Raw genomic sequence first — 20,370 nt, 5'->3', positions numbered from 1 at the left:
ACACATTAAAAACAGTGCAAAGCAACTTGTTGGCATCCATGTGCCTCGACAGACAGTGGAGTGCACCTCCAGGGGGGAAGTCAAACCGCTCCATTAGCAGCACCAAAATGAGGGTGCAAGCCTGGGCAGTGTGCAGGGTGGTCCTGGACTGCCCAGACGACAAGGACACCCACCCCCCGTGCCTTGCTTATGTGGTCCAAAGGAAAGAGCAGTACTCCCAGGGACCCCCACTGCACTGGCTAGGAGTAATAATAATAACAATTTTTAATTACAATTTCAATTACATAATATGGGACATTTTGGATTGGAGAGTTCCAGTCCCCAGTTACGCCTGCCTTATTTCACTGGGAATTGTCTCTCAAAATTCAAAAATTTGGAAGCAGAAATTTTGGGTGCAAAAGGCTCTCAGCTTGACACCTGGCTTTGTAACTCTGGGACCTCCCGAAATGCTCTCTCTAACCCCCCTCCCCAAAACCTAACCCTGAAAACGAATGTCCTCAAGGAACCTGCTGTGGCTTGCATCTCTGCCCCCCCCCTCCAGCTGCAGATCCCCTGTTTAGAAAGACACGTTCGGTTTCTGCCTTGAAGGAGAGAGGAATAATGAGAGCTCTTTTGTTGCATTTCTGGCTCCTGATGGTGGTGGCTTCTGCGAAGAGAGAGAGAGAGGCCCATTTCTTCCCCTTCCGCCCATAAACTCCAGCCAACGGGGAGGGCGGCCTGGCACTCCGCCACCAGAACTGGCAAGGAATGTAGCTTAGGAAAGAAGACTGCGGGGGGAGTAAAAACTAAGGGGGGAAAACAGGAACACACTGAGCTCGCTTGGAGCCCAGGCTGCAGGCCCCGCAACTCGGACAAGATGGAGTGCTGGTAGCGGTTCATTGGGGGGGTCTGCCCCGCAGGGTCCGTCCTCTCTGGAGCAGGTAACTGACAGCCTCCTCGGCCTTCTTGCCTGCCTTTCATTCTTCTCGCCTGGGCGGTGGTTTCCTTCCTCTCCTTCCTGCTGTGCCAGCTGTCGAGTTACTTTTTTAAAATAAAAAAAACTAACTTTTGAGCTTTGCCTTGGTCAAAAGTTTTTCAGGATGCAGCTGAAAATCTTTCCGGGCGCATCGATGTGCCTGGTCGTCACAGCCTTGGCTCTCTGGACCCAGTGGATCTCGGCCTGAGGTTGGATGGCTGTCTATCAGGAATTCATTAGCTGTGATTGCAGGGGGTTGGACTAGATGACCCCTGGGATCCCTTACTTCTCTACAATTCTATGATTCTGGCCTTAGGCTCCTGGCGTAGCCAGCCGTTATCTCAGGAAGCGGGACTTTAGTAGGCAGAGTTGAGAAAAAGGAGGAGGAGATCAAGCCACCTGCTCTCTACTAGCCTGGTCCTGCGTCCATTCCTTAGCCTCAGTTTACCCAGCTCTAAATGGGCTTAAATTTGAAGATAGTGCGACTTTTTGGGAGGAGAGGGAGTTTGGGATTTTTTCTATACAGATCAGTGCAGCTGTGCCCAGCTCAGGAGAGAGGGAACCTCCATTCCCATAATGTCTTGGCCACAGCTGCTAAGTTTTGAATATCATTTTTAGGTGGACCAATGGAATTAGAAATAGGACTTAACTTTTGGCTGCTCGTACCGAATTTGGATTTCTCCGAGCTTTTTTTGTGCTTCAGCTGTGCGTCCCTGGTGTGATTCCTCTAGCATTAAAATTTCAAAGCTAGTGTTTGCTGTTCTGCTCATCATCCCATTAGAAAAGGGCTATTTTAGAACCACAAAAGGGTCAGAAAGGAGTAACCAAAATTATCAGGGAAGGTTGAGTGGGTGAGGGTTTGGAGCAGTTCCCCTGTGTGGAGAGTCTAAGGCTTATTGGGGTTTTTTTAGATTGGGGGGGAGATAACAGGGGTGGAGGAGTGGATGGCACGACGGAAATTTATAAATCAACGGTGTGATTGATCTATAATTTCAGACAACTGCATAGTTAAATGTGACATTAGCCTTGGGGTTTTTAAAAGTGGGGGGGATGGACAACTCATGGGGGAGCAGATAACTGTTCATAGTTATCACCCACAAGAGCCAGGGGTGGGGAAGTGACTAGGACCTGGGGGACCAGGGTTCAAATCCCCACTCAGCCATGAAGTTCAATGGGCAACCATGGGACCAGCCACTATTCCTCTCAGCCTCACCTCGCAGGGTTGTTGTGGGGATTAAACTGAGAAGGGGGAGGAAAAAAAATGAATGATAGGGAAATGGAACCTCCATGTTCAGAGGCAACGCAGCCCTGAAGGCCAGATGCTGAGGACAACTGATAAGGGGTGGTACGAACGTCATCCCCATGCCCTGCTTGGGAACTGCCAGAATCAGCCTTCACTCCTTATCTCACACAGAAGAAGAAAGTGAGGGTTAGAGTCTAAAATCAGATTTTTCTAGGCATGAGAAACCGGTGTGTATGGATAACGCCAGTGCCATCACTCAGGAGGGACTTGGCGTCAACTCAAGGTAAGCACCTGAGGGAAATATCCACGTTGGATGTTTGTGGGTGAAAATCTGCGCAGCCATTAGGCTTCCTTCGTCTTTCCTTAACATGGACTAGAAACTTGGGGGGACAGGCAGACTTGCTTCCAGCTCAGCATGGCAGGAATGAAAAGCACTGCGGTAAGCAAAACTGTTGCCTTTACCGTTGAAAAAGAGGTCCTTGTGTCTCCCACCCAAATGCCAGCTAGCAGCGTCGGCGATCCCCAGGAGAAGCTGGGAGACTTGGGGCTGCAGACCAGCTGTTGAGGACCACCGGGTATTTCATATACCCATGTGTGTTTGTATGACATGTATGACATGAGAACATGGAATTGGTGACAGCTATAAAAGCAGATTTGCGCAGGGGGTTGGAGTTAGATGACCTTTGGGGAGTCCCTCCCAGCTCTACAATTCTATGATTGAAAAACCTAGGAGTGGGGGGTCCTAGGTGGCTTTAGGAGAGAATTACAGTACTGTAGACACATTTGTGGAGGAGAGGACCAGTGCTTTTATTCTGGGGTTATGCAAGGGTATGCATACCCCTAAACGTTTTGTGAATCTTTGTACTTTTGTCCATTTACTGTACAGTGGTACCTCGAGTTACAAGCACTTCAGGTTACAGACTCCGCTAACCTGGAAGTAGTACCTCAGGTTAAGAACTTTACCTCAGGATGAGAACAGAAATCGCGCGGCGGTCACAGGAGGCCCCATTAGCTAAAGTGGTAACTCAGGTTAAGAACTTTTTCAGGTTAAGAACGGAGCTCCGGAACGAATTAAGTTTGTATCCGGAGGTACCACTGTATTTATTTTCCCCAATTTGAACTATAAAATGGCGATTTTCTTGAGTCAAAATGAGAGTACCCCTAAACGGTGGCGGTGCTCTGCTCCCACAGTTTGAGGCAGAAATGCTTCTTGAAGCCTGGAAGCTGCAGGAGGCGAGAGGACTCTTGCCATGCCTGGGTCCTGCTTGCAAGTTTTCTACAAGTGTCTTGTGAGAAAAGGATGCTGGATTAGATGGGCCATTGGCCTGATCCAGCGGGCTCTTTATGAATGCAGAATCTGGAGCCCACAGCATCATTTGCAGTGATTATCTTGGAGGAAGGGGATTTGTTTTGTTCTTCAAAGGAAGGCGGGTGGCTTCAATTAGCTAATGTCTGCTAAGTGCTTTTGAATATGGAAAATCTCTTAAGCACTAAAAAAGCTTTTGCTGCCTGAGAAAGCCGGCTTTATTATATTTTTCAAGGGTTTGGTTTTTTTTAATTGCCAAATACCTCCTTAAAACCTCGCCTGTGCCAGATGCGTGTGTTGGGTAAATCCAAAAGAGATACGAAGCTCATTGTTGGGTTTCAAAGCAACTATTGTTTTCCACAGGGGTGTTAGGACTTGGGGATAATTTTATTGGGGTTCTTTAAGTGCATGGCTCCATTGGATGCGATGTGTGGGGAGGGGGGTCTCAGGCCTTGAGCACTACTGGTGGGAATTATTTATTTAACAAAATTTATATACTTCTGGTTTGTCAAGCGGGGGGAATCAACAGTAGGTAAACAGAAATAAAGCACATGCCACTTCTACGTTTCTGGGTGGGCTTTCCCTAAACCAGTGTTTCCCAAACTTGGGCCTGCAGCTGCTTTGGGGCTATTTAGTAAATTTAAATGCTTTACTTACAAACTCCAAAGGTCACATTCATAAGCTATTCCATGCAGCAGCAATAAGAACACAGGTAGAAAATTACTGGGTTGTGAAATACCAATAAATACTTCTGAGCATGCAGTCTGGGCTTGAAGTAGTCAAGCTCATACGTGTTGCCTGGTGAGCTTCACATAGTACAAGAGAGTAAACAAAGGAGGCTTCACTTCCTTCTTCAATGGAGGTGAAGCGGTATGACCTGAGTCTAGGAATACGGTTCCATGGTTTTAACCCATTCATGCGTTAACTACCCCTAAGCTTTCTAGTTATATTTGACTGCAATATCCCACAGCAAAGAGCTCCAAAAGGACCTCCCCAAAGTGGGTGAGTGGTAAATGATGTTCACTGTAAAGTGATGCATGTTGTGGCAAAAAAATAAATAAATCTTAATTTCACATATGCATCCATGGGGTCTGAACTGGTGGGGACTGGCCAGGAACGAGACCTTGAGGTCATAGTGGACAGCTCAGTAAAGATGTTGACCCAGTGTGCCGTGGCTGTAGAAAAGGCAGATTCCATGCTACGGATCATTAGAAAAGGAATTGAAAGCAAAACTTGCCAGTATCATAATGCCGTTATAGAAATCTATGGTATGACCGCATTTGGAATATTGTGTGCAGTTCTGGCCTCCTCACCTCAAAAAGGATATTGTAGAGTTGGAAAAAGGTTCAGAAATGGCCAAGCAAAATGATTGAGGGGATGAAGCGACTCCCCTGTGAGGAATGGTTGCAGCCGTTGGGATTTTGTAGTATAGAGAAAAGGCAAGCAGGAGGTGACATGGTAGAAGTTTATATAATTATGCTTGGCATGGCAGGCAGAAAGAGGATAGAAAAAAAAGGTTTTATCCCTCTCTTTATAGAATGTGTGGAAATCCAATGAACTGGAACGTTGGAAGATTCAGGACAGAAAAAAGACGCACATAGTTAAACTATGGAACTCCCTGCCACAGGAGGCAGCAATGGCTACCAGCTTGGATGGCTTTAAGAGAGTACTGGACAAATTCATGGCTGTCAATGTCTGATGGCCACAATGGCTCTGCCCTTCCTCCACAGTCAGAGGCAGTAGTGTTTCTGAATCCCAGTTGCTGGAAACCACAGGAAAGGAGAGGGCTCTTGTGCCCGAATCCTGCTAGACAGGCACCTAGTTGGCTACTGTGAGAACTGGATGCTGGACTAGGTGAGCCACTGGGCTGATCCAGGAGGGATCTCCTGATGTTCATTTTCCTTGCTGCTCCCAGCTCCCAAACCCATCACGCCTTTGAGACCACGCTTCAAAAAAAATATTGCTCTAACGATGGAAAGGGTGATTTTATCTCCCAAGAATTCAACCTTGGCTTGGGTCTTTCTCAGCAAGAAGGGAGCCCAGTGGTGGCTGGCACACACTGGACAGAAAGCAGGAAGGGAGAGAGGCAGGGCAAGGGTGGAAGAAGAGGAGGAGTGTTTGGGATGGTGGGGTGACGGGGGGAAGCACAACCGGTGATTTTTATTGGATGCAACATTTTGCCAAACTGGAAAAATGGATAATGAGATGGTGGGGGAGGGAACCCCTTCTGACCTTGGCGCTTTGGGTGCCCTCCCATCTTCCCGGCGGGTTTTTCCTCGGAATCTGTTTGTCTGGGTTGGTTACAAAGAAGTAATTAATCTTTTATTTCCATCCCCGCCGAAAGCCTTCATCGTTTTGCCTTGACTCCTCTCTGTGGTCAACCATGTGACTCCGAGGGCCTTCAGCTGTCAATGGTGGCCTTGTGCGAAGGAACAAAAGAGAACTTGATTTCTAGTTTGTGGAAAAACGGGGCGGGGGGGGGGAGAGATTTCTTTCCCCACCCCTGTGAATGAAAGGTCTCCTTGGTTGAAAGGGAAAAGATTCTGGAGGGGGAACTGGGGGACAACTCCGTGTCCCATTCCACCACCCCCATTGTCAAAATAGAGATGGTCAGCGCTTTATATGGACCAGAACTGTGGAACTCCTTGCCCCATGAGGTTGGTTACGTCCTTCTCTTGCTGTTCTTTGCTGGCTCAAGCTTTTTTTTTTTAAATCCAGCAGGCCTTTGTTTTAGCAGATGCCTTTTGTTTTTCTGTCTGATTATTCTGTTTTATCCCTGGGTCCAATTTTTGAGGGAGGCCGGGAAGGGGATGGCAAGGGAGAGGGCCTTTTCAGGGGCCACTCCCCATCTGTAGAATGCTCTCCCATAACCCTCCAACATTTCTCCGATGAAAATTGGGACGTCCCATTCCATAATGATAATTTTACTATTTATACCCCACACATCTTATTGGGTTGCCCCAGCAATCTGGGCAGCTTCCAAAATATATAAAAACACAATAGAACATTAAACCTTTAAAAAACAAAACCCTTCCCTATACAGAATTGCCTTCAGACGGCTCGGGGATTGGATAACTCCATACCCTCCAACATTTCTCCGATGAAAATAGGGACGTCCTAAGGAAAAGCGGGGCATTCTGGGATCCAGTCAGAAACTGGGACGGCTTCTCTAAATCAGGGACATCCCTGGAAAACAAGGACACTTGGAGGGTCTGCTCTTCGCCAGTAAGGTAAGCCTTGGGCATTCACTGGCATTTTTTCAGAGCCTTAAAAAAACTTTACCCCCCCCCCGCCCCACCAGATTTTTCATAGACTCCAGTGATGATACTTTAAGGCAGAGCCACACATTGAAAGTGCATGATTTCCCCCAGAGAATCCTGGGAACTGTAGTTCCCCTCACAGACCTACAATTCATAGTACCTTCAACAAACTTCAGTTCCCATAATTATTTGGGATTTAAATGTACGCTGTGACTCTATGTCCTATGCTGCTTGTGTGTGGCCAAAACTGCCTGCTGCTATTATGACAGATGAAAAGAGTGATGTTTCGTATATATTTTTCTGGACTGCATGTGTGAATGTGTCAGCATTATAATGCATTTGTGTTCATGTTTTTAAACAGACTGTAAGTGACTAGGAGTCCTTTGTGCAACAACTCAAGTACTATAACTAAATAACCATCTGATGACCCTATCTCTGTTTTATTACATCTTGTGGTTTTGTGCTGTGTTCTTGCACAATGCATCTGGCTTCAATTATTTATTTCCCATATTTCTCCGCCTCCCCATAACTCTGATCTTCTCCAGGGGGGCACACACACGACAGAGTTTAAAACACAACATGGTATAAATGCATTTCCTGTCTAAATTGCGCCTCAGCAGAGATAAAAGCAGTAAAACCGACCAATTCCATGCTGTTAGGGTGTCAAAGGTTGAAGCTCACACACAGAATTGGGCCTGGAAATGGTCCAGAAGCTGTTTTGTATCTGGTGGCATCCTGGTGTGACCGGACCAGGACATCCTGCCCTCATTAACAACCCTGCTTTGGATGCTACCCCCTTCTGTACCCAATAGATCACTGCAGTCTGCCAGAGAGTCTCCTTTGCAAGTTCCAAACTTCTAGGGTGTCCTGTGGAACAGCACCCCACATTTTCAGGAAACAGTCGAAGATATTTCTGTTCTGACAGGTTTTTCCCAGCTGGATAAATGGATCTTTACCAGAAGTGTCCACTTCTTAGAGTTTTAGGCTTGCTATTGTTATCCGTTGGGGTGGGGAGGTAGGCTGTACGCTGAGACCCTTCTAACCTCTGGATTCAGCAAGAGTCAAAATTTAAGCCAGGGTAGCTCCTGGGTGAGGCAATCGCCTGGATGATGGGTCATCAAAGGAAAGAGTTTCTGTGTGAGTTGGCAAATCCCTCAACTCACAGGTAGTTAGAAAGGCATACATAGTGAGAGTTGAGAGTGATGTGTGCTAGAGGGAAAGCAGCAAGCTGGGAGAAGGCAGAGAGGCAGAGCAATGTTTGGTTTTTGTTTGAATCCAAGGCTGTAGCTATGGGAGAAACAAGACCCTTTTTGGGGTATTAATGCTATGAACCCAACCACCGTAGACTCAGGTTGCATGTATGTGTAAATAAACTATATAGCACTAGCTGTACCCGGCCATGCATTGCTGTGGCTCAGTGGTTCCTGAGGTGGGAGTTATGTGCGGGGTTTAATGGGGCAAGTCGCCATGGTGTAAAGTTATGGAGCCGGGGTCCGACATGTCGCGTCTTACCTGGACACTCCTCCGTGGGATGGAAGCGGCGTGGGGGTCCGAGCCAGGCTGGGGTCTCCCGGGTGGCCTGGTTCTCGTGGCATCGTTTCCATCAGTTGTAGGGTCTCCCGGGTTGGCCTGGTTCTCGGGGCATCGCCTCCGTCGGTGGTGGGGCCTGCATGGCCTGGCCTGGCTCTCGGCAATATGCGGTTCTGGAGAGGCCTCGATGGGGAGGTAGGAGGAGGAGGGGCGGGATTAAGGGGCTATTGGTACACAAAAGGATATGGCGTCTGTTCCTTTGATGTCCACTGGAGGGCGCTATTTTTTGACAAAATCACGTTTTTACCTGTGACAGGTGTGAGATCTGTACAATCTAAGGTTATGCAAACACTCGCGTATTAGAATTGACCGTTGTGTCCAAATTTCAATAGAATCGGTCAAGCGGTTTCAGAGAAAAGTGGAGACCCACAAACATGCACATTTTACATTTATATATATATATATATAGATAAAGACACCACAGTCTCTGCTGTGCCTCATTGCCAAAAGGAAACAACACAAAGCTGCCTTGAACCCCTGGAATCTCACCCTGCTTAGAGATTGGGGTGGGGTGCAACACTGCAAATTGCTGGGTTTTGTGTGTGTGTGTGTGTGTGTGTGTGTGCATTAATTGTTTTAATTATTCTGTGTGTAAATCGTCTTGGGACAGTGGTTTAGAGAGTGTGCTGTAGTGATGAGAAATCTCCCACCCTGCCAAGCATCCCTTTCTTTGGATGGACAGAAAAATAGACGAGGGCTTTTCAGAGTGTGACTTTGGAGACCAGAGTTCGAATCCTTCCTCAACCACTGGGTGACCTTGGGCTGTGACCTCTGTTTCTGCCTATGTGTGATCTGCAGCGGTTGCACAATAAAGGAGAAACAGATCCAATGTGACTTGAAAAGTTTTATGAAGCTTAGAAAATGATGAGTTAAGGACTCTGTTGTGGAGCATTGTGACACATGAACACACACTTCAGAAGCTTCTGGCCATTGCACTGAATGGGGGACAAAGACTGACACACTCAGTAGCAAACCCTCACCAAAATATCTCTAAACTGGACAAATTGTTTGCAAGGGAGAGACATACGAGCTGTTCGGCAGTGGAATTTGCTACCAAGGAGTGTGGTGGAGTCTCCTTCTTTGGAAGTCTTTAAGCAGAGGCTTGACAGGCATATGTCAAGAATGCTTTGATGGTGTTTCCTGCTCGGCAGGGGGTTGGACTGGATGGCCCTTGTGGTCTCTTCCAACTCTATGATTCTATGATTCTATGATATATCAGTGTTCCTGTTCTGTAAATCAGGAAACCCTCAGAGAACCCTTGGTCTCTGCCGTGACCTCATAAACAACTATTCCCCTGGGCTTGGCTTTTTGGCATTTGCTGGCTGGGGGTCATGTTGCTGGCCTGCCTTAGTGGGCTGTTTTAGGGCTTGCAGCAAGATGATGCCTAAGAAGTGCTTTTGAAGCTCTCCCAGGTGCTGAATTGCCAGAAAACAGGAACAGCTGGAAGGCCTCTAGGTGGTCCCCTGGCAGAGTGAGTTTGGCAGTCGCTGGAGCTGGAAGGGAAGGGGGTCCCACAGCCTTTTGGAATCACTCCCCCCCAAAGTGCATCTGGCAGCTGCCGTTTTTGCATTCATGTCTGGACACAATTCTCTGCCCAATTCTCTGTGGCGGCACTTTATACAAGCTGTTCACCAGTGAAAGTGACTCCTTCGGAAGGTGGTGAACTCTGCTTCATTGGAGGCTTTTAAACAGAGGGTGGGTGGCCACCTGTCAGGGATCCTTTAGCTGTGCATTGCATGGGGTTGGACTGGATGACCCTTGGGGGGCCCTTCCAACCCTACGATTCTAATGATTCTATTTCTGCTTCTGCTCCCTGTTTTATTTGTGACTGTTTATTAATTTTATGATGTTGGTTTATTTTGTTTTATTTATCGATTTATCGACAACTTCTTAATATACTTAAAAGACCACTGTAGACAGTTAAAATTATTGGCCGGGATACACTGACACTTGTAATGTGAAATGAATTTTGGTAACTATGATTATATAATAGATGGATAATGGCAAAAGATGCAGGAAAAAAAGATTTTTTTTATTTTGGGGGGGGAAATGGAACTCATGGAGGGAGGGGAGGAGGTCCGAAGGTTTGAAAGAACCTTTTTTATTTTTATGTTGGGGAAAGGTTAAAGTTATTGTGTATAAATTTATGTAAAACCAATTGTGTGTGTGTGTTATTTATTTATTGTTGAAGTTGATTGCGAGGTTATTGTTTGCCGCCCTAAGGCTAGGAGGACCTCAATCGTACAAACTCTCTAGCTCCATGTTTGGTGACAGAATCTCCTGGGTTCTGAACACTTTTGTTTCGCCCCTTGGGTGAATTTTCACACCTCTCTCTCCCTCTCTCCCCCTCTCCCTCTCTCCCCCCCCCAGTACCTGGATATATATGTATATCCCCTGGACCCATCCTCCTTTTTCCTTTGTCATTTTAGGAGACAAATGTTGACCCCCATCCCCGTCTCCAGAGCTACCTGGAGGAAGGGGGTTGTGGACTACAGCTGCCCAGGACCACTTAGCAAAATCTCCACCCACAAGCAGAGTTGCCTTTAAAAACACATCTCCAAGAGAATCCCGTGCACTGTGACTGGAAATGCTTACAATAAAGCTGCCTCAGATCTTCAGGGTCCACCAAGTACCTCGTGTGAGTAAATTACCCTTCCAGTGTTTATGATGTAGGGGCTATCTCCCCCCAACCCAGTCCCCACTAGATTCTCTCCAGGAGGGTCTCTTAAAATCAACACACCTTGGCCGGTTCAATTTCCGCCACAGGGTGGTCCTCTGTTTGAAGGCTGCCTGTTCCAAGTCGTGCTTAAAAGAGTGTGAACTCTCTAAGCCAGGCACCCCCAAACTTCGGCCCTCCAGATGTTTTGGACTACAATTCCCATCATCCCTGACCACTGGTCCTGTTAGCTAGGGATCATGGGAGTTGTAGGCCAAAACATCTGGAGGGCCGCAATCTAAGCATTTTCACGTTACATGCGAATGCAGCCTAACAAATCGAAAGCCTCCTGTTTGGATCGTTTCCCAGCTCATAGACTCCGGGAATGGGATGGAAGGTAGTTATTGGCCCGGGGGGTGTTTTGTTAAAATGTGAAATAGGGAAGATGTAAAATGAGAGTCTTTGGGGCCAGTGGGGCCCATTTGGAATTTGGAGAGTGTGCCGTGGCCGCCAGCCACAAAATGGCTGCTCTGCGGGAGTGGCATAACACAAAATGGCTGCCGTGGGGCCGCTACATCTGAATGGGCAGAAAGAGAGGCAGGACCACAACATGGTGTCGCTGTGCCCTCCTGTCAGCAGGGTGAAAGATTGCTACAGCAGTCATTGCCACCCTCACTCTTAGAGAGAAGCTCTTTGCCCCTCTCCTGTTCAGAGCAGAAGGGAGGGAGGGCATCCATTCTTGGCGCCCAAGGAAATGTGGGCATGTATAAGGGGACATGTTCAATGCAGGGGAAGCTGAGCAAACAGAAGCAGTTGTGGATTTTTGAGGGGATATCTACTGAAACCTTTTTGGGTGCCGAAGGGGGTTCTGGTGGTCACACTGGTGCCTGGGGGTGCTGCATTGGTGACCCTTGATGAATTAACACATGACCCTTTGACCTTCCAAATGCTGCTGAACTACAACTCCCATCACCCCTCCACATTGACCATGCTTGCTAGGGCTGATGGGAGTTGTAGTTCAGCAACATCTGGAGGGCCAAAGGTTCCCTACCTCTGAACTAACAGAACTGAAGTTAAGGAGAGCCTGTTGCCGCAGGTAGAGTTGTGGTGATGGGACACTTAAATAAAGCTTTTGATGCAGGCCTCACTTCTGCTAAATTTCTGCCTTGGCAACTCAAAACTGACTCATTGGGCAAATCCTATCCTGTAGATCTTCTGGGAAGATGGGATCATCTCTGGCTACCGTCACCCCAAAAGCTCTGCCTTGGATTGCGTCCTCAGCACTTTTCAGCTGAACAACGAAACCCTCAACATTTGGACACATTTTCTGCCAACATGGTAAGTCTGCAGCGTCTTTCAGCCACGTTCTGTGTAGAATTACTTATCTCCTTGGCTTGGGGGTGTGTGTGTGTCACATAACTCCATACCTTCCAACATTTCTCTGATGAAAATAAGGACTTCCTAAAAAAAGCAGGACATCCTGGGATTAAAATCAGAAACCAGGATGGCTTTTGTAAATCCAGGACTGTCCCTGGAAAACAGGGATGCTTGGAGGGTCTGTAAATGACTTTCGGACTTTGAAAAGCTGGTACAGTACCACAGGATCAACTTCATCAATTTTGTTGAACTGATTAAATAGTTTCACTTGGATTTTGAATCAAGCCTGCAATTTAATTGTTCCTGTTTCGGATTTCGGATTTCCTCACTGGGTTGTGCAAAGTGCTATTCTGAATATTGCTTTTTTGATAAGGTGACTGGGGATGTGTTTATGGAACCAAGGGGACAGTGGGCTGAAAAAGTTTGGGAACCGCTGGGCCGTTGTCCTTCTCCTGGATGCCCTTTGCCCCTTGCAGGTATTTTCTGTGGCGCTTCCTGATGCTCTCCTACTGCCTGGACTTCTGGCATGACACCTACAACTGGCCCTTCCTGGCCTACATGGTTCTGGTCTGCCTCTACCCCTTCACCTCCAGCTGTGCCCACACATTCAGCACCATGTCCACCCATGCCAGGCACATCTGCTACTTCTTGGACTACGGAGCGCTCAGCCTCTACAGTTTGGGTGAGGCAGCCTTCAAGTCACTGGTGGGAGGGAGTTCCGTGGGCTAACTGTGTGTGCTGCATGTTAGAAGGACTCCCTTTAATCTGTCTTGAATTTTCCAACAGAGGTTGCGCAAGTTTCTTCTCTGTTTATTATAGGCTGCGCTATCACATACGGAGCCTACGCAATGCCTGATGTCTGGGTGGACGGCCCTTTGCACCACTGCTTTGTCCCCCTGGCGGCCCTGAATTCCTTTATCTGCACCAGCCTGTCTTGTTACTCCCGGTAAGTAAGGCCAGTGCTTTTATTTTTTTATTTTTTTTGAGGGGGGGGGAAGGAGCCGCTCCTCACTATGAAGTTTGTACCGTAAGTGCCACACTTTAAACATTTTTCAGGGTGGAGGTGGGGGGGGGAAGGTGCCGTTATTGCATAGCCTTGGGTGCCCCCTGAAGAAAAAAAGCACACTGGGTAAGGCTTTTGTGCCATGCCGAGGTCAGAGCTGAAATGAAAACAGTGTATCTTGCACAGATGTGAAGTTGTGGCATTTTAGATTTCAAAAAAAAAAGGCTGCATTTTGGAACTCAGTTTATTTTAAAGATCTTATTGCCAGCCAGGCAACCATGGGCCAACTATGGCTTCAGATCCAGCGCTTTCTATAATTGGGAACCTTGTCAAAAAACCAAGCAGGGAGTGAGACTATGCAGTTGATGTTTGCTAGCAAATATGAGTTTAAAAAGCGGCACTCTTTCCCCAAAACCACTTCAGCTCAAACCAAGAACACTGTTAAATCATCCTCTCAGGATATCTGTAATATTCACCTGCCACCAGATCATTAAGTAACCTTCAACTGCAAATAGTTTTGTATGTAGATTTAAAAACACAGAAGTTACCAGTTATAGGACAGGAGGGATTTGTGGCAGGTGGGTGGTGGGTGGGAAGAGAACAAGGGAAAATGGAGATGCCCTGCCCTATCACCAACCATATACCTGGGATGGGGGGGGTCCCTTTGCTGTTAAGAAAGCAAAATAAACAATAAATCACCAGGCGAAAGAAGCCTGGGACAAGGGTCCTGAATGATCCCTCTTCATTCAGGTGGACATTACAAGTCCCTGGCCCATAGCTGCCAAGTTTTCCCTTTTCTCGCGAGGAAGCCTATTCAGCATAAGGGAAAATCCCTGTAAAAAAGGGATAACTTGGCAGCTATGCCCTGGCCTCATATCTGAGCTGCAGAAGTGCAACCCACCCACCCTGATTTCAGGTGAGGGTGGAGTTCTGGGACTGAAAGTGTGGGGGTTGGGATTCCTCCAGCAAGTCTGTGGCTGAGAGGGCCTTTTGGCTCACACAATTGCAGGGGGTTGGACTAGATGACCGTTGGGTTTCTTCCAAATCTACAATTCAGTGGCTCCGTGACCGCAGAAGTCCCGGTGCATTCTGCAGGGCTTGCTCCTGTGCAAGCGCACTGAGGTTTATAGAAGAATCCTACTCACGTCTGCTCAGAAGTAAGCCCCATTAACTTCAATGGGGTTTACTTCTAGGTTATGTGGCAGCCTAAGTCGTCCTGGCCCTGAGTTTGCTGCGTGGCTGCAGGCCTCCATTTTCTTAATCAATGCCTGTCTTCAGAATGTCGATTTAAAACAACAACAAAACAACAACAACAACAACAAATTACACCTCTCAAGGAGCCCCAGGCAGCAGATACAGAATTAAAAAAACAAAGCCAAAGCTTTCTAAAACAGATCAAGATGTTCTTAAAGCAATTACAATATGAAACCATTACAAGCAATTACATTTGAAAACATCCTTCTGCCGCTGATCTTGAGGTTGCTAGGAACAGTATCTTTCAGCCACCAAGTGCCAAGGCAAACAGGAATGTTTTCAAATTCCTCCTGCAAGTTAATATTTATTCATTCATTGTTTCTGAAGGCAGCCCTGTTCTGAGAAGCTTTCAATGTTGTTGTTGTTGTTGTTTATTTCCCACTGTTTCCCCCCCCTCGATGTGGCTTTCATGGTTCTCCCTCTCGTTTAATCTCCACAACAACTACCCTGTGAGGTAGGCTAGGCTGAGAGTGAGTGACTGTCCCAACACCACTCCATGAACTTCATGGGGCGGAGTGGGGGATTCGAACCCTGGTTTCCCAGGTCTTGGTCCAACACTCCAACCACTACACCACACGGAGTGATGGAGACAGACACATTGTGCTGGGGAGGGCATTCCGCAGCTGGGGAACTCAGAGGCGTGGCTAGGGGAATTGGCAGCGTGGGGCTTGTGTCCACCGGCAGCAGACTCCATGGAGGCTCCGTGCAGCACACTCTGCCTTGGCTAGCCCCACCCCATGGGCAGCTTGCTCCGCCCCCCGTGGGATGCTTGTCCCACCCCCGGGTCAGGGTGCATGCGCCACCCCGGCACCCAAACGGCTAGTTACGCCGCTGGGGGAACAACCACTGAAAAGTCCCCCATCATGAGGTCAGTGCCAACTGGGCAGCCGCCCTCTTACAAGGTTGTTGTAGATCAGGGGTGGCCACTTCCCAAGAGACTCTGATCTACTCGCAGAGTTAAAAACTGGGAGTGATCTACCCCCTTTTGGGGGGTCCAGGTCAAAACTGTTGGTTTTTTAAGGAAGGGAAGCCCTGTTTTGGGGGGTTTAGGTCAAACTTGTTGAGCTTCTTTTAGAAGGGAGGGAGTCCCATTTTTGTTTAGGGCTTCAGGTCATTGTTCAGCTTTTTTTAGGGAGCAGGAAAATTTGGGGTGAGCTTTTTTTAGGGGTGCCAGTGATCTAGCAGTGATCTACCACAGACATCCAGTGATCTACTGGTAGATCACAATCTACCTGTTGGACGTGTAGATGAAGCGCCAGGGGGCTGTTTAAAAGCCTAATGTAGATGCTCTGTTTCAAGCCAGAGATTCAAAACTGCTACTCCACCCTACCCTGACTATTTTTTCTTCATAGGCTGTTTTCACCACTTTTTAATTAGAACTTTTCCCTCCCCCTCCCATTGGTCTCCCGGTCTAGATTCCTGGAACTGGAGTGTCCTTCTTTGTGCAAGATCTTGAGGACTACAGCCTTTGCTTACCCTTTCGTCTTCGACAACATTCCGTTGTTCTACAGGGTAGGCTGACGGTGGGGGCAGTGTAGCCACGGGGTGGGGTGGGGTGGGGGGCTCTGCTGGGAGTGGGTTGTCAATGGCTGCTAACCACAAGGGCTAGGCTCTGCCCTCCCAGTCAGAGGCAATAATGCATCTGAACAGCAGGTGTTGGGAACTGCAGGAGGGGAGAGTGTGGCTCTTATGCTCAGCTGCTGTTTGCTGGGTTCCCCGGTTGGCCACTGTGAGAACAGGATGCTGGACTAGATGGGCCATTGGCCTGATCCTGCAGGGCTGTTCTTACGTTCATATATTCTTTTACTTTGGCCTCTAAGGACTGAATGTGCAGTTTCCTCTACCTTCGCATACCAATAATCCAGATTAGTCCCAATAGTTTTTGGGGTGAGCCTCCCCACACCCAAGTCTTGCTGTGCCATGCAGTTGCAAATTCTTGCCTTCATTTCTTTCCTTTGCTCATGGTGTCACAGGAAGCAGGTGGCTTTGTCCTTTGGCATGGTGTCGCTGTTCCTTCCTTCCAGAGCCACCCTTCCTGGCAGACTCATGCCACTTCCTTGCCTTTCAGCTCTTGTTCTGCTTTGGTGAAGACTGTGCCTGGAATGACTCCGTCCCTGGTTACTTCTACCACCTTCTTTTCGCAGCCCTCACTGGCTTCCTCTTCGCTTCCCACCTGCCGGAGCGCCTGGCCCCTGGGCGCTTTGATTACATTGGTAAGAGAGGGGTGGGCCGGGGTGGAGACAATTGAATCCCTGCGACAGGGTTGCTCTGTCCCATCTCTTGCCAACCTAGCAGTTCGAAAGCACACCAGTGCAAGTAGATAAATAGGTACCGCTGTGGCGGGAATGATGTTTCCATGCGCTCTGGTTTCTGTCACGGTGTCCCGTTGTTCCAGAAGCGGTTTAGTCTTGTTAGCCACATGACCCAGAAAGCTGTCTGCGGACAAACACCGTCTCCCACGGCCAGAAGCGAGATGAGCGCTGCAACCCCATAGTCACCTTTGACTGGACTTAACCGTCCAGGGGTCCTTTACCTTTACCTTAATCAAGTCCAAAGTCAGAAGCAGGAAATGCTTCTGAATACCACTTGCCGGAAACCGCAGGAGGAAAGAGTGCTCTTGGGCTTGACCAATAGAGGCATCTGGTTGGCCACTGTGAGAACAAAATGTATGGGCCATTGGCTTTATCCAGCCCCAGCTCTTCTTCTGTTACAACCATTTTCTTTCTCTTGATCTTCTCTTATCTCCTCCCTCCCCATCTCTTCTCTCTCCCACCTCCCTTCCCCCCCCCACTACAGGACACAGCCACCAGCTCTTCCACATCTGTGCTGTCGTGGGCACCCATTTCCAACTGGAATCTGTTTTATGGGACTTGCATTCGCGCCGGGCCTGGCTGAGCGCTCATGCCCCAGCGGCCACCTTCACCCAAACTTTTGCCATCCTTGGAGCTGCCCTGCTGGGCAACCTCGCACTAGTGGCTGCCTTCACTATGGCCCTCCTCCGATCCTCCGGCACTACCCTGATTCTGCAGAGCAACATCCCCGAGGTGGAGCGGCCCAAGGAGCAATGATGGAGCCCTCTCTGGCGGCGCTCTGTGGCTTCGGTTTCTCTGAGAGACCTTCGTTCCACCTCCCTCGGGCGGCGACTCCTTTGAGAGCCCCTGGGTGAGAATTTTATCCGCTGTCGCACTTTATACCTCAGTGTTCCGTGTCCAGAGTAACGTGGGGGAGGGACCCTTTTGAATGTTCCTCGTAAGTTTGAGCACTTTAAACATTTGTTTGGGATTCAACTGTTCGTGGGTGTGCAGCGCGGAGACCCACAACTGAATGCCTCCCCACACAATATGTCAGAGAAGTAGACTTGGGTTCCTGCCTGGGACAACCATTGCTGGCTCTCTCTCTCCTACTACACAGAGCCAGATTTTCACTTTCCAGTCAGCTCTGCTTCCAGGGGTGCTAAATTCTAAATATCTGGGCACCATGTCCTTTCTCTTCAGATGTTCTCCTAATGAGAGTTGCTGTTGCACTGAGAGTCCTGCTCATGGGCTTCCTGTTGTGGGTATCTGGTTGGCCATTTTGAGGACAGGATGCTGGGCTAGAATGGGCCTTCAGCCTGATCCCAGCTCCAGGCCTCCTCTGATGTTCTTACATAACTCTTGTCTCCAGCTATGGCAAGCAGATACTTCCAGGGAGAGTGTGAAGGTATTCTGTGGGAGGCTTTCTCTGAACATGGAGCCTAGACCTACTCTGCATCCAATACTCTCACCCCCTTTTAAACCGCCCACACTATCACCACACCTTAGGGCAATAAATTCCATCAATTCATCTTGCATCATACAAAGAAGGCCCTCCTTTCTATTCGTCTACCACCAACCCATTTTTCTTGAGCAACTTCCCTCGCCCCTCTTGCATTCTGTCTCAGATTCTCCAGCTGTGATTCCTGCGTTGCAGGGACGACCTAGATGAGAAGATGCCTTCCAATTCTACGATCCTGTGATTCTCATGTGACACAAGGGGGTGGAGGCATCCTCTGTGGGCCAAAAACCCCAGAAAGAGAGGACTCTCTCCACACTTGGCGCAAGAGAATAGCACCGCCCACTGGCCCACAAGATAACTTTTCGATTGCACAGCTTATTGTTGCATGAAAACCCAAATGGCATCTCTCCCCACCCCAAGTTGCACTCATTATTTGTTAACCAATTATTGGGAAGTCCCCCTGGGAAAGCCCTGTCCAGAGAGGAGATGCTGAGTGAGTGCAACAACCGTAGTTGAGGACCATTGTGAGTTGTTGTTGTTGTTTACACAAGAAGCCCCCAGTCTAAATCAGTTTGCTGTAAGAGAGGAGAGCAACAGCAGGATGAGAATTCTCTGTGCCTCCTGTAAGCAAGATTAGACAAAGAACGGGCACAGATTGCAACAGACGGTTGGATGCTGGGATGATCCATAAAGGTGCACAACTGTGATGGATTAAGCCGGCTGTTTCCAAACATTTTTGGTCCATGGCCCCTTGGTTCCATAAACTCATACCCAGCACACAACCCCCCCATCCTCTTAAAAACATCCTTCAGAATAGCAGTTTGCACAGCCCACAAAGGAAGATAATAACACAGTAAAAAAATCAAAGCAGCAGCTATTCATTGTATATTTATTCAAAATCCAGTTGAACCTATTTGGTTCAATTAATTCAACAACAACATAATCGTAATCATAATTTAATTTATGTCCCGCCCAGCTACCCTGGGTGGCTTACAGCATATATAATCAAACATTAAAAACAGAATATCCTATAAAGGCAACAAACAAACCAATAAATCAATAGAAACCAATAATAACAATAACAACAATAATAGACAGTTTACAGTTACTGTATAACCAAATTAAAATAACTGCCAGCCCCAACTAAACATTTCCAGTGAGACCAGCTTTTCAAAGTCTGATAGTCATTTACACCTCCAGCACCCTCTGTTTCTTAGCTCCCCATGTAATCCCCCACCCCACCCCCCACAAAGGGGGCGCTACCATCCACTTTGGGAACCATTGGATTAAGCTGTCTAAAGCACCTGTTTTGCAACTAGTGGGTTGGGATGACCTACAGACCTAGCTGGGTTGCACTAGCAGCACAATCGCGATAACCAGTGGCTGGCAGGGGCTTATTGGAGTTGTAGTCCAAAACCGCCAGCAGGCAGAAGATTGAGGGGAAAGCTGCAATATACAAATATTTTTTTAAATACTAATAATTAAGAAGTGGGGTCTCCCAGTGTGTGTCTGGGCTAAAGATGGGTTCTGGGTCTGAGAAGGTTGGAGACTGCTGAACTCAAAATATTGTGGACTCTCCATCGCTAGAGATCTTCAAGCGCAAGTGAAGGAAATATTTGGCTGAGTGGCGTTGACGTGGATCTGATTCACAAGGCAAGATGGGTAGCTGGATGAGGCCAAGAGCCCCTTCGTTCCTTTCTTTCCAGGCTGCCCATCAATAGGGATGAACGATGGAGGTGTTGCCAAGACCAGCAGAATCTGAAGGCCAGAATGCTTAGCTTGTGGCTGGTCTAGGATCGGGACTAGAGAAAAGTAGCCTCTGCAGACTCATTCCTTTCACTACAGAAACCCTAAGATGTCCCATATTTTGTACGAGGAATGAGATCCAAACCAAGGAAACCCCAGACTTGCAGATCTGAGGATGTAGAATTGCAGATCCTTAGCTGTTCCTAGCAAGCTTATGAGGAACGCAA

At 48.0% G+C, this 20,370-nt stretch overlaps 1 protein-coding gene across 3 annotated transcripts; it reads left to right on the top strand.

Moving 5' to 3' along the window:
• The first annotated feature begins 772 nt into the window (after positions 1-772).
• Positions 773-18,851, top strand: PAQR6 (progestin and adipoQ receptor family member 6). 3 transcript variants are annotated; one of them, XM_088659666.1, is made up of 9 exons: positions 784-920; positions 2,413-2,481; positions 10,784-10,992; positions 12,221-12,348; positions 12,864-13,069; positions 13,207-13,333; positions 16,060-16,156; positions 16,713-16,857; positions 17,441-18,851. In XM_088659666.1, exons 3-9 carry the CDS (start codon positions 10,942-10,944, stop codon positions 17,710-17,712), a joined length of 1,026 nt encoding a protein of 341 aa, XP_088515792.1. In that variant the 5' UTR covers positions 784-920; positions 2,413-2,481; positions 10,784-10,941; the 3' UTR covers positions 17,713-18,851. The 3 variants fall into 3 exon arrangements, with proteins under 3 accessions (XP_034953675.1, XP_088515792.1, XP_088515793.1); XM_035097784.3 differs by lacking the exon at positions 2,413-2,481 and having other exon boundaries at positions 773-920; XM_088659667.1 differs by lacking the exons at positions 784-920; positions 2,413-2,481 and adding an exon at positions 5,825-6,161.
• Positions 18,852-20,370: the final 1,519 nt, after the last annotated feature.

This window comes from Zootoca vivipara, chromosome 16, assembly GCF_965207765.1.
Source record: "Zootoca vivipara chromosome 16, rZooViv2.hap1.1, whole genome shotgun sequence".
In the NCBI taxonomy this organism is placed as follows: domain Eukaryota; kingdom Metazoa; phylum Chordata; class Lepidosauria; order Squamata; family Lacertidae; genus Zootoca; species Zootoca vivipara.
Note: the sequence above shows the minus strand (reverse complement) of the source record. Positions and strands in the feature narration are given on the sequence as shown.